The 14,566-nt window shown below is 34.4% G+C and overlaps 1 protein-coding gene across 4 annotated transcripts in view; it reads right to left on the reverse strand.

The window, feature by feature from the left end:
- The window catches only part of LOC149299863 (dachshund homolog 1-like), a 162,285-nt gene that overhangs the window by 66,307 nt on the left and 81,412 nt on the right, over nucleotides 1-14,566 (reverse strand). For 3 of the 4 annotated variants that reach the window (XM_089485895.1, XM_089485893.1, XM_089485892.1), the window contains exon 3: nucleotides 4,974-5,135. The exons of the other annotated variant lie outside the window; for it this stretch is intronic. In XM_089485895.1, coding sequence (XP_089342021.1) covers nucleotides 4,974-5,135 — 162 coding nt within the window. The remainder of the gene's footprint in view (nucleotides 1-4,973; nucleotides 5,136-14,566) is intronic. 4 annotated transcript variants of the gene reach the window in all.

Raw genomic sequence — 14,566 nt, forward strand, 5'->3', positions numbered from 1 at the left:
GGTTTACTTTGAATATGAACATGAATTTATCAGGATCTAAAATTAATTGCAACTATTAACTTTCAAATGTTAAATTTCAAATGGTTGTGCCATTTCTCGTGGTTTGGTTCATTTATCATACTCTCAAAAAGAGGTATCTATGTTTAAGTACTTTAGTAATGCAAGTAGACATTTTTACATTTGATTTTGTGTCTCAATAGGTTTACCCTCAGATACGAATATATATTTCACAATATCACAGCTCTTAGGCACAGGATTAGCTATGCAGAACTCTACTTTGTGCCTTGTGCTACCTGGCTTAATAATGATTTCCCTATTTACCCCAAGCAACCCTACTTTCTTTGTACCTCCACCTTATATCAGCTTTTATTACAATTATATAATGAATTATGAGGGAGGATTAAGAACACATATCAAGTTAGTACATTCTAATTGTATCACATTGAGCACAATAGTAACAATGTTGTGTCTTGTCAATGAAGGAAGTAAAATTATTCTTTGGCATTGGCAACTATGGCTACACATGCTTATAAAGTTTTGGCTAGACTGACAGTGAGCCATTACAAAGTGATTATTATTAGAAGTATTTTTATTATTATTATCTTTTATTTATATAGCACCAACAATTTTACGCAGAGCTTCATACAATACATAGTCTTCAGTTCTAGTCTTGTCATACCCCTTGAATATAAGACAAACCGATACATTAGGTGGAGAGAGACAAACTCGCAAGCTTACTATTTATGCGAGGACAAACATAAGGCACAGAGAAAGGGTGAGAGGTAGTGTGGTGGTTGTATCATCGACGGGGAAGTTCTAGCAACTAAGATGGTGCGGCTTCTCTGAAGAAGTGAGTTTTGAGATTTTTCTTGAATGTTGGGAGGGAGGGTGAAAGCTGAAGGTTCAGTGGAAGTGATAAAGTATATTTAACTACATTTAATTCTATATCTTCTTAATATAAGGTTAGATACAAATCTAAAATTCCATTCATAATGAAACATACAAAGGAGGGAACTGATGATTTGTTTTCTTACACTTGTAGAATTGGAAATAACAGGGAAGTTGTAAATTTACAACAAAAGATGCTTTTATGGAAAAAAAACAGCAAATCTGTAATAACCGTGTACTTCTTTCCTATAAAATTTCAATACAGTTTGGGGAGTTTTATGATGCCATTATTCCAGCAACTTCTGATGCCCTGTGTTTCCTGTGTGCTAAGACAAAAACTAAACTATGCTTCTGATTCATTCACTTCCTTTAAGAAATAGTAAAAAAATTTCTGCGGCATATGTGGGCTAAACAATGAGAATCTTTGGACACATCTGTTTTGAGCTCACGTTTTGAATAAATATGAACTCATTTCCTTCCAAGGGAGTCATTTACTATTGTTGGTATCTGTTTACTTGATTTGTTATTTTGTAAAAGAACAACTGGCAAAGCCTCTCCTTGAGCACTTGTACATTTATATACACTACCTTTCTTTGATTGAAAGGTGACCTGGTATGATTTTTCCGTTTTTAGAACGCAGTACAAATGCCAGGTGCAGGCACAACCAATCCCTTTACACCACTTTATATTTAAGTGGGGCCTCATACACTAAATATTTTGGGGGCTCACAATATATCCCCTCCGACATCATGTTTCTTATTGGCTCAGGTGATCTGACAAATGCAAGGTGATCCAGCATGGCGATATGAGCCTCCCTCATCTTCTCTCAGTTAATATCTAAGACACTCAGCAATCCAGTATATGACATCACCACCCAGTAACCTGTCATCTAATGCATCAAGCTTATTATTATTATTATTATTATTATTATCTTTTATTTATATAGCGCCAACAATCTACGCAGCGCTTAATAAAACAAAGAATTTTGGAACTCTCAAAAAAATTATACCCTGCTCCCAAATCTCAGCATGAACAAGGGAATTTTCATAATATTACATTAGTGGGATTATGAATATATTTTTGGCTCAAGCCTATCATTAAGATGCCATCTCCATACTCATGTACCTCATAAATCCACAAAAAATAAAATTCAATACCAGAACAAAAGGTTGGTGAAAATAACAAGCATTTTGTATACAAATATTCCTGCAGTTTTTTATATTAATGCTAAAGAGAATTGTGTAAATGCCACAAACGGTATTGTCTTATCAACAATATAGCCCATATCAACCAGCCTGTCACAAGAAAGTACTTGATATAAAGAAGAGATTGCAGACATCCCAGTAATCAATATGAGGACTGCTACAGTATGGAAGATTCAGCTCCTGCATATCATTTTGTCAGCATCTATTTCTATGACCAAATGAAGCATTAATTCAAATCATAAATCTATGGTGATTTAAATCTAGGAATGAGCACCTGCCTGCTTTAATGATTTATTTTGTACATTTCAGTAAGCAGGAGATTTGTCCATATGAACTGACAGGTCACCTTCAGATGCCAGCAGTCTGCTGTTTATCACCAAGCAGGCTAATATCTCATCTTAACAAGTAAATATTAAACTGAAAAGAATCAATTTGATCCTGAATAGAAACAACCATCCTGGTTATATTACTAAATACAATATATACACAACCGTTCAAATGTTTGGGGTTACTTAGCAGTTTTAATGGAAAACAAGGAAATTTGTAGCTTTTACATAATTGCAAATTGTTTTTTTTAGTAATTAGAACAGGGCTGATGGTTACTAATAAAGTGCCTCTATACACCTATGAAGGTATTCTGTTAAAAGTCATTAACAACCTCTATACTGTATTTCTGATACATGTGTGTATATATATATATATATATATAGAGAGAGAGAGAGAGAGAGAGAGAGAGAAAGAGAGAGAGAGAGAGAGAGAGAGAGAAAGAAAGGGAGAGAGAGAAAGAAAAAATAAATTTCCTTTATAATGATTAGTGCAGTGGGTGGATTGTGAACCGAAGGTTATCATTTCAAATTAAACGTGGGAGATAAAATAATTACCTATTAGCATCTTTGGCTGCCCCTGACTCCCTTTGCTTTGTGACCTTTATATTTCAGGAGTTGCATATTAAAAAAAAATCTGCAATATTTATTTAGATTATTATTATATTTATTAAATGTACTCCCCCACTGAGTCAAAAGGTCATATAATTGAAATGTAGAAACTTTTTTTTTTTAACAAACTACTTATTAAAGAGAACTGTATATAATAAAAAGAATAAAAAGGAATCCTACATTCATTGTAAATATACACATAAAATCCGAAAAGGAACGGCTGGCTGCAGATGCAGTTGAGCAGAAGACATCGTTAATTACGTTCTATGATGTTTTAAAAACATATACCTCAAAGAGGTATATTTCTTGAAATACATAGTCATTTAGCAACAAACAACTGATCAACTTTGCAGGACAGTAGGACGAAGAAATATTATTATTTTACCAGGGGTCAGCTGAGGTAGCTTCACATCGTTTGGAAGATACAGGGAATATTGTGTTTCTATGCCACGTTAGTCTTGGAGGCGAGGAAATTAAGTCATAGCTCTATTTATACTGGACAGCCTAGATAACTGATTACTTTCTGATGGTAGGCTTGATCAAAGAGCCTCTATTATGAAGGTACAGGATATGAAGCCAATCCTGTCCCCACTTCAAAAGAGAAACACCATCTTTCATTCCCCTCTAAACGGTACGCGTAAAGAATACAGTTAAAATTGATATTGTCACAGCCTAAACAAACCCACAAGTAATTCCAGCCATGAACAGTGAATACCATATATCACTTGTGATATTTTTTAATTAATGTTCCAATTTTGAAGTGGCTTTATTTATTTAATTATTACTCAGCAAAAAAGCAAAAGCAAACCTAGAAAAGTGAAGAGCCGAAAATGTTTTTTGTATGTTGCTGGCTCCTGCTCTAAAGCTATTCATATATGTGTATATATATATATATATATATATATATATATATATATATATATATATATATTGTAGCTCCAGATTATGTTTGCATTAACGCAAGAGCATTATGTGCCAATATTTACTGAATTGTACTGGGATCCTACCCTACTACCATCACAACTATCCATTCCTACTTGTTTCCTGATGGATTGTTCTATCATTATAGACTCTATCACTAAGACGGTTTACAAGTGTACAGGGTGTATAAAGCTTTATCACAAGTATATGCAGTAAGGCACCAGCATACGATATGATGAGCTGGCAAGAGGGCAACTCTTATATGCAGTACTGCATAGCACATTTTTATATTAACCCTTTCATGACTGATTATACTTTTGTCCCTAACGATCAGTTGTTCTGCTATAATGTAATTGCATGTGATTAATGTGATTGGTGATCACTACACTTAACATGCTAGAGGGTGTAATTAATATTTTGTCTAAATGGAACAGCAACTTTAACATCTGGATTCTGGTAAAGGTGATGCATTGTGCAGTTTAAAATGACACGAGTCAAAAATACTATTTAGGCTAAAAGCATATGGACAAAGGGTATTGTTAAATCTAATTAAATCCAAAGAGATACATTTTCTTAAGTTAATTTGGCTACATAAATAGGGACTATCAATGTAACAGAATTGAGAAGACTTCACCGCTTAGTAACTTAGAAATACTTATTGTTGTCAATGTAACAAACATAATTCTGTGTCAATGCTAGGCATTAGGTTGCTTACCAAATTATGCAAAGTGCTTGCCAGTCAGGTGTTAAAATGTGTTTTTCTTGGAATTAGGTTTGACAAAATATTTATTGTCGAATTATGTCACAATATATCTGATAATATTCAGTCCTTATGTTTCTAATTTTGGGCAAAGTTTGAGAATAACAAACTTTAGTTTTCACTGAGTTGTAAGTTGACTACTCACCTTGATAAAAACTGGCAGTACAGAATAAGCAAATCATAAAATTACTGTATGTAAGTATAAATATGAAAAATCTCTGGCTAGAAATAATAACACTCCTTAAGCGTGAGTTAAAAACTTACCGACACTTGAATTAAGATCTCCATTGTCTGAATCTCCTCCATGCTGGTTATTACTGCCATGATAGTTGGACATAGCTTCTAACTTGATTTTCTTCACCTTCATTGCTTCAGCGATTGCTGCATTAGTGGCAGCTGCTGCAGCTGCAGCTGCAGCTGTCAAACCTGAAAAGGACAGGAATTATGACATATAAATTAACTACTAACTACTAATTCTAAATACTTCCTACATAAATTACAATTACAATTCACAATGACAAAAATTTGCTTCTTTTTATTTATTCTTCCTACATATCTGCCAAATATTACAAGTAAGGGTAAGCCTAGGGTTAGTAAACCATGGGTGCACCCCTCCCATAACAAAAAAAAAAGCACATACCATACTCTTACACATGCATGCATACACACTTACTAACACAAGACATACCTTAGAGGGACTAAATATACTTTAAGGAGAACTTTCGCTACTCAAAAATAAACTACAGTGGGACAGTTGAAAATTGACATTATAACAATAAAGTAATACAATTCTCTTTTATATTTAATAATGCTGTAAATTGACCCTTTAGTTATAGGTTGTAAGCTTGCAAGCAGAGCCCTCTTTACCTAATGTATCAGTTTGTCTTAGTTTGTCTATTCTAGTCTTCTCCCTTCAATATATGTATTGAAAGTAAAATGTAAAAAGTGCTGTGTACATTTTTGGTGCTATATAAATAAAAGATAATAATAATGGTTTAAATGGTTAACATTAATGTTTTCAGTCATTAAAAAGCTTTATGTAGCACGCAGATGAATTCTGCAAAAGCTAATTTTTTTTTTTTTTTTTTAATGATCAAAAGTATTTGCTTTTGCCTTAAATGTGTAGTGACATTTTCTGCTTTATATATTTCATGATACATTTTAATAAGAATGTTTGGAATATATTTATTATGCAGAACGGCATGTTTCAGACAACAGACCCGGTGAAACAAGGGATACTATGAGTGTGCTTATGTGGCGCTATTGTAAGACATGCTAAAGTTTTCTTTTAAGCACAGAAACTGTTGGTTAAGATCCATCACAGCCTGATACTAACTACTGGCTGATAATATATTTAAAGTTAAGAACAGTGCATACAGTAAATGTAGCTTTCATTATTGTATCATTAAGTATTTGGGCCCTTGGGCTTTTCTGATTTGGTATTACCAAAAACCTTTTTAGTCTTTTAATTACAATTAAATGTATAGCCAAAGACACAACCATGTAAGGCAGATTGGTACCCTAACTGGATCCTGTATGTGCTCCCTATGGCCAGTTGGTGAATCTGTAACAGTCTACAACAATAATTTTTTTCTATCAAATGTGTTTGGACTGTATTTATGGCCCAGTTACCTGGGCATGAATGTTAAAAAGTCCAACCCTGTCCACAAGATTTGGTTGAGATGGAGCTAAGCATGGCCTCCTAGCATAAACATGAAAGTAATATTGATAGAGGTGAGATATTTTCAGAAGGATAATTTCATTGCATTAATATTAAAGATCCGTTAGGATATTTCCAGATGGCCTTCTGCACTGAGACAGACAGCTTTATAAATATCTCATCGGTCTACCATCATAGGCATTTTATTGACAGTTCCCAAAGAGTGGTGTTAGCAATGTAAAATGAACCATTACAAAGTGAAAGAAAATCAAACATGTGGCATTAATACGCAGTCTTGGTTCCTAACCATCTGATAGGCAGATGGCATAAAACCGATTCTCCATCTGAAATGAAAGGGGTGCCTCATTTAAAATCTTGTTTGCATTCTAACTGTTAACAGAGCCATATTGATATACACAATACATCATGGCATTATTTGAACACTCTACTTAGTCTCAATCATAAATGTTTGTTTTAATGTCTGAGAATATGGTTCCATGTTTTGTAAAATCTGTGTGTTTCTGCCATTTCAAATCATGCATTATGCAGTCAGATAAAGTAATATATGCATACATGTTTAGGATGGTTAAATACATCTTCCCAAAGTAAAGTAAAATTATTTGAGATGTTGAGCTAGGAAATATGGTTATTCCCTAATGTTACAGTTTGATAATAAATATACCTTATATAGTATTTGAAATGGATAAACATGCCACTGATGGTAACATTACTTCTAGAGTTCACAAGAATAAGAGGAACTGGCGCCATCATATCTTATAGTGTTTGTTTGGTGTTCAGTGTAATGGTTTTGGAGATAGTGTCATAGAACCAATTTTGTGTCCTAAAAAATCTCCTTTCCTTTCACCCACCGTTACATAGACTGTCTGAACCAATCAGCAACAATTAGCAACATAACAATCGGTGAGAGTTAACAATGGGGAGGGATAATCATGCAGAAAAACAAGGTACCTAATCATTACTATAGTCATTCTGTTTCTCCTTCTTCTCACTTTGACCCTACAGAATGATCAACAGGCAGTGCTCTATAGCCCTGCCTTGGTGACCATTGTTACTGTGATAGCCAGCGAGAGGTGCCATCAGAGATCCCAGCATATCTAGAAATACGTTTTTCAGAGTTTTTGGTTCCGTCAGCATTGGCACTGCAAGAACACGACTCTTGTTCACCAGTTCTAAAGTGTAGTGAAGACCTGTTACACTTTATCCACCAGAGAAGAGCTAGTGACAGCATTATCTTTTTGTGTACAGGTGGGAGAAACGCCCCTGCTGGTATAAAATACTTATTATATATTATTATCTCCGAAGAGTCCTTTGGGACACACTAGAACACTGCAGTATTACAAATGGTTAAGATGTGACCATTTCGGCGTAAATACATAACACTGGGTTTGCTAATGAGTGCCATGCGCCACAGTACTAAATGGAAAAAGAATTTAATACCAAAATATACTCAAGAAATTACCCCAGAAGAGAAACTTCATTTTTCATTTTTATATGTTAACTTGGGAAAATTTGGTGACACCAAAAATAAGAAAAGAGGAAAACGATGCAAACATAGATTTTTGTGTCTAAATCTTGCTGCTGCATTATTAAAGAAATCAAAAGCAGTAATATAATACATAAAGAAAATACTTAATTTCTAAGGAACACTCTGTCTATTGCATTATTCATTTTATGTGCAACCTTGTGCAGGATCATAAATTGTTACTTTATCTAATCAAAGCCGACTTAATAATGCAGAAGGTCAAAGGTTTAATTTTGTGAAGTATTATTTTACACTGGGTTTAGTCAAAAACTACAAGGAGAAAAAAAAAAGGCAAGAAACTGGTAATAAATGATCTTTTATGGCCCCAGGCACTGGCCTAGTTAATAAACTTTCATTGAAGGTTTCTTTCAACTGTTCTGGACAATGAAGTAGAGAAAAAAATCTTAAATTACAGCCATGTGTGAGTTTTAAAGCACGAGTTCCTTTTATCTCCAAGTCCACTGTTTACAAAGCAAAAAAAAAAAGATAAATGTAATTTATCTTTGTAATTGTTTCTCCAAACTGAAAAGTTTTGTCTAAAGAAATCCAAGTTAACAATAATTTATATGCACCATCTGTCTGTAGATATCATACATAGTAAATTCAGATACAATCCTCCGAGCACAAATAAATAAAGTGCAGTCATTTGATATTTGTTCATGGAAACCTTGTAAATAATTATATTGCAGCAATACTGTCAGACACCCTTGCATGGCCGCATGCTGGGGACCCAACTACTCCCATAATGCTCTACTGCAGAAGCTCAGTCTGTGGTTAATATCAATCGAAAGATCAGAATATGCATATCCCTGCACATATATAAAACCCCTTAGAAGTCAGTTGCCAGTCTTTATTCCCAGAAGTTTCTTTTGATTGCGAGCTCCCCTACCAGCTTATCATAGTTACATAGTAATTTAGGTTCAAAAGAGACACAAGTCTATCAAGTTCAACCTTGCTTTTGATCCTGCAGAATGCAAAAAAACCATATTGAGGCAATTTCCAATTGTGCCTCAAAAAGGGGAAACATTCCTTCCTGAATCCAAAATAGAAAACCAATTTCTTGAATATTCTTCATTGCTAAAAAAAATCATATAGCCCATGTTTGATGACATCAGTACCGCTATTCTCCTCAAAACATGGTCCAGTTCTGAGACCCATTCTGTAGGCCACAGCATGTAAGAACTGTGGACTTTATTGCTGTACCTGACTTGTTTCAATCAACGGACCTTTATATTGTGGGTCATGTAGAATGCTATTTCAACATGGCAAAGATTGATCTGAAAATGAAGTGCTTAACTTGACATGATGCAGTAACCTTTGTCAAGCAGAGGAATGTTACTGCAGAACCAAAAACACATTCCGGCCAAGGCAAGAGATGCAACATAACTTAAGGACACTGTATTGTCAATATCATGGCTCAAAGTATCTACTTTAGGGAAACCTGGTAGGGTACTTCAGTTTAAGGATCTAGGCTAGCCCTATTTCCCTACTGAATGTGTAGTGGAGTTCAATTTGCATGGACCTCAATGCTATTACTTACATGCAAATTCTCATTAAGTCTCATTTAACTCCTCCATCTACTTTCTCTGCAGCTCATCTAAAGATTCCCATCTGGTCTACAACAGGCACCCAAAATGATTGCCTATGAAATTTCCATTGTGATGTATGCATTGATTGCTATTAGATAGATCCACATCATTTTTGCATAATTAGTATACAGTAGGTACTTATTGCAATTATGTACGTGTCTAAGAATTTTTAGAAAATTACTTATATTGTTATATAAGTAATTCTATAGTTATTTGTGGATATTATTTGTGGATAGGTAATATACATTTTAGGACAATTAAAAAAAAATATAGATTGTTATTCTATTGTGTTATAATAAATACATCAATGAATGTATTATTAGAATACAATTATTATTGTTTTTTTGTCCTTAATAAAAGTAGATTTAGTTATTTGCCCATCTCTGTAACAACAAAGCTGAGGATGTTAATATTTGACCCTCTTGTGTCATAGAATTTTTGTGTTTGTTTTTATTTGTTCTTAGATATAATAGGTGGGAAAGTGTAGATGAGTGTCAAGGCATAAAGCTGCAAGAGGTATAATTAAGCATTCCAGACGTCTGTGGTATCCTGTGGATTATATAGTTATTATATTGTATCACATTGTATGGTTGTTTGCCTAGACATACATGGGAACTTGCCATGTTTTATTCAGAATTTCCAGGCTGGTTCCCTTGGACTCCAGAATGAAGTTGTAAATCTCCAGAAAGGGAATTGAATCAGGCCCACTCTGCACTCAGGTTCTGCCCATTCCCCTCTACTGCCCGTACTTTTCAAGCTTATTTTCCATCCACGTCCCGCAGCACACAGTCTAACTGTTGCCAGCCCGACTCATCATGTGTGGATACTGCCCCTGCCCTTATCAGAGCCACACTCCTTAATGCCTCCCAAAAGGAGAAGGAGAGCGGGAGATCCGGTTGGCCAAACATTGCCCTATGTAGTTATAATGGGGCCTTAGGTAAGCATTCCATTGTGGGCCCACCTAATGGCCCACATAAAGTACCAAGAATAATAGCACTTTACCTTCTATTGCGCTTTTTACCGAGTAAAGTGTACACTATTGTGCCACTTTGGACTGGTTTTGAGGAGCTGGATGCAATATACAAAACAGGAGCTGTATATACCTGAGCTAAGCTCTTACCCAGTGCAGCTACCCCTTTTGCCCTGTCTTACCGGGATATTCACATTAAAGGATGCACTTCTAGAGTGTAAATGGTGGTACTTCTAGAACATGTAATAATCAGCTTTTAAAAAGTTACCAATTCAAGGAAAATGGAGGTTTGACTACTTAACAAGTAACATATATCCTTTCTGTGCGAATACAGATTGCTTGTGAACTGGTTGTATACATAGGTGTATGTTAAGCAACTACATCTTAGCATATCTGTCATACGTTTTTTTTTTCTGATGGTTTAATACCATTAAAATGGCAAAAAAAATAAAAAAATAGTCTACGTAATTAATGAATTGGTATACCTCAAACCTTATTACAGGAAATTAGCAAAAATAGACTAGTTATACTTACATACAGAATGACTGCAATGCACTTATAGAGTAAGTATGTTTTCTCTCTAGAGAGTATATGGTTTCATTGTGTTGCAAGGGGTAAAGGCATAATTTAATAACACATAATTCACACGCAAAATCAGCATTTGCTTTCCAAATGTTTTGACCCTCTGCAAAGTCATCGTAGGTTACCCATTTTCCAATTTCAAGCTAATCATCAGTTCGCAATTTGTAAAATATTATTTGTTACTTATGTAAAGCTATCTTCGTGCGGAAATAATGCCAGATCTTAAAATTACATTGCTGGGAATGGAAACAATTTGATCTTATCCAGTTGCACTGTTCTACTCATTGTATTACAAGATAATGGACATATTGAAATTTCTGGGAACTGAGATGCAAAACAATTTGTGAACCTGGGCATATGATGCAATCAGGCCTTCTAAATATAAACATGTACTGAAAAGAGAGAACGAGAGCAATTTGCATTGAAATAATAAAAAGATGTGCTTGACATTAAGAGCCTGCTGTTGAGTTGCTACACATAAGCCTGCATTATAATATTCTAACAAAAACTACCATTCATCCATTCATATGATAATCTGGCTCATGTTTGACCAATACGTAGCTCCATGGATCTGATTCTGGAATACAGCTCACATTATCCTCAGCTGATAATGGAAGTCGGCATCCAGCAAGAGCTGTAAGGACGTGACAATACATTCTTCAGAACATGGCCTTTGCAATTAGTAATGGTTAAATTAGAAGTTGTTTATCCGCAGAACAATTTCATAGTCATGCATATGATTGTATTTCCCATAAAACTGATTTGGCACCTGCCAAAACTATTCTAGAGGTGGCAAGTAGTGAAGGAGAATGGTATGTTTTGTTTCTTGCTTGGCCTACTCCTGACGAGGGTCTGAAAATATTCCCTTGACTTCCTTTATATACAACCCTTGCAAAACCTTTCAGTTTATATTTCTAAGGCTAAGTCAATCAGAGTCCCTTTCCACTTTGCTTTAACATATATGGTCTGCATTTCAGTCTGGGCCTGATGACTAAGATGACCGTACAAACTATACTTTTCTATATTTATATAAAATATACCTTATAAAAAATATGCACATTATGATATTCATGGAAGGCCAAGCAGAAAACAAAATATATAATTGTAAAAAAAATATATGACTGTAAGGAATATTCATGTAATATTTGTTGCAAAAAGTCACATATATAGAAACTATTATTAATTTCTGTTTCACAAGAGGTATCCTTATGACCTAAAGGCTGGACTCATGTAAATACTAAAGCCACAAATGGCATCAAATATTCTTCAACACGTTGAAAGCAAAGTATTTACAATATGTACAGCACTTCTGATGTCAGCTCAATCTGCCTGTAAATCACACTGGGAACAAGGAACTTTATGTAGGTTTTTCCTGCTATTTTGCTTCAAATAAGAAAACCCCAACTGAGCACACATTTCTAGATACCGAACTGACAATATAAATATTTCACATACAGAAAAGACTTTAAATGCTTGGTAAGCTTTAATATTACAGCAAAATAACTCCCAAACATAGTTGTGAAAAGCTACCCTTTTAACAATGTTACTTGGAGAATGGAACATTGTTAAATGTAAGCATTAGGAGCGTCTACGGGTTGATTTTAGCACATACAGCTACTAGATGTGTTGTTATCTTCTCAATCGACAAAAAAAAACATTTGCCGAGTGGTTAAGGTGATTACTGTTTTTCTTCTTATACATGAATAATGGTTTAGGAGACTCTTTAACAATTCTTTTGGGAGAAGGGAGCAGAGCTGTAAATACAGAACTTGGAGGAGTACTGAAAACAATATTTTCTTACTACAAAAATGACATGCTTAAGATCCAAATATCTTTATACATGACTGGTAAATAGCCAAGTAATAAACTAGAAAAAAATAAGGAACGAGAATAAATAATAATTTGCCTATTTCACTAAAAAATTGTACTAAAACAAGTATATCATATAGCTTAACTTTTTTATTTGTTTATTCAGGGGAAGGGTGTACTGTGACTGTAATTATATGTCACAATATGTCAACTTCAAGCTCAATTATGACAAATGTTTTCAAATAATAATCAGGTATATTATACTGCTCCAAAAGCACAAGTCTTCATATTTTACTCATGGCATATTATATTTCTGAGATAGAGTATTATCAGATTGTCCTCTGTCACCTTGAAACATGGTAACATTTCATTTAAATGTGTTTGTGCTTTCTATAAAATACACTTTTTTTGCAAGTGCAAGTTAAAACAGAGAGTTAAATAATGTTGTGGATTTGAGAAATATTCTTTGGTATGTACCGGGCTCCAAATATGTTTTAAAAGTCATAATGGGCTTGTTTGAAAGCAAGACAAGTTAAAATAATAATAAAATTAATAATAAGTGATCCAACTCTCAGGTCATGTACTCAAGTGACAAGTGCTTACACGCCCAACTTTGTGTACTTGTATAACAAGGACAAATCAGAATGTTACCATCTTTAATTTTAAATCAACACTTGTCTAAGTAGATCAAAGTAAATCTCTGGGCAGCCAACTGAGAACTATTAGGTTCGACTAAGCGAAACTAGTGTAAATGTGTTTAGATCCCCTTGATACAAACAAAAACTGAAATACAACTTTTTCATTTAAAAACCCCACATCATCATATGTATCGACGGTTTTGAATACATATACGGCTGTCTGTAAAAGAAAGGAAGCATTAGGGGAAAGCAAAAACATTAGCGGTGCCAGGACTGAAGGGGTTATTTCTGAAACCCCTTTTTCTGTGTGCCAGCATTGCAAGGGTTATTCTTAAAACTCCTTTGTGTTTTGTTACAATCTTTTTTTTTTAATTTCCCTTCAATAATTGAATTCTGTGAAGTTTGCCAGCAACTTGCTAGAATGTATCCATGAAAAGTACAGGAGGTCTTATGAAAATTCACTTGTCAGGGCTTCATGCCAGAATTCTGTCAGTCTTTATTGGTGAAACTATCTTGTACTGTACAGGAATACATTGTAGCAAGTTGCTGGCAAACATCCTAGAAATCAATCATAGGGTGGGGGGGGATAAAAAAAAAAAAACAGTAAAAAAAAAAAAGGAGGGTTTATGAATAACTCTTGAAATGCTGGCCCAGTAAAATGGTGGTTTCATTTTTTTTACCTATGTTTTACCTATTTAAATTTTCATATTAATTAAGTCCAAGCTAGCCCTGCACTTATACTATTTTGTATTGTATGCCGGCACATTATATTGCATCTGTCAATGAAAGAGTTAAACTGCATTCAGACTCCATTGCACGTGTGCTGTGTGTTTTTACATTTTAGGTTAGGTGGAAAAAGTATCAAGTTAAGACTTACTTAAATTTACCCTTCTTCTATTTGCATTGTATAGGTGAGAATATTTTAATTGTACCCTTCTTTAGCACTGGTGGTCTTATTTTAACAAGTGTTAAACCTGTTTACATGGTGATCGAATGACTAGCCATACATTTTACATCTCCATTAAATCCAAATAAGGCTTAGAATGGTCGTTAAATTAGACCCATT

The sequence above is a fragment of the Sceloporus occidentalis genome, unplaced genomic scaffold, assembly GCF_023333645.1.
Source record: "Sceloporus occidentalis isolate IW3139 unplaced genomic scaffold, rSceOcc1.0.p SCAF_27, whole genome shotgun sequence".
NCBI classification, from domain to species: Eukaryota; Metazoa; Chordata; class Lepidosauria; order Squamata; family Phrynosomatidae; genus Sceloporus; species Sceloporus occidentalis.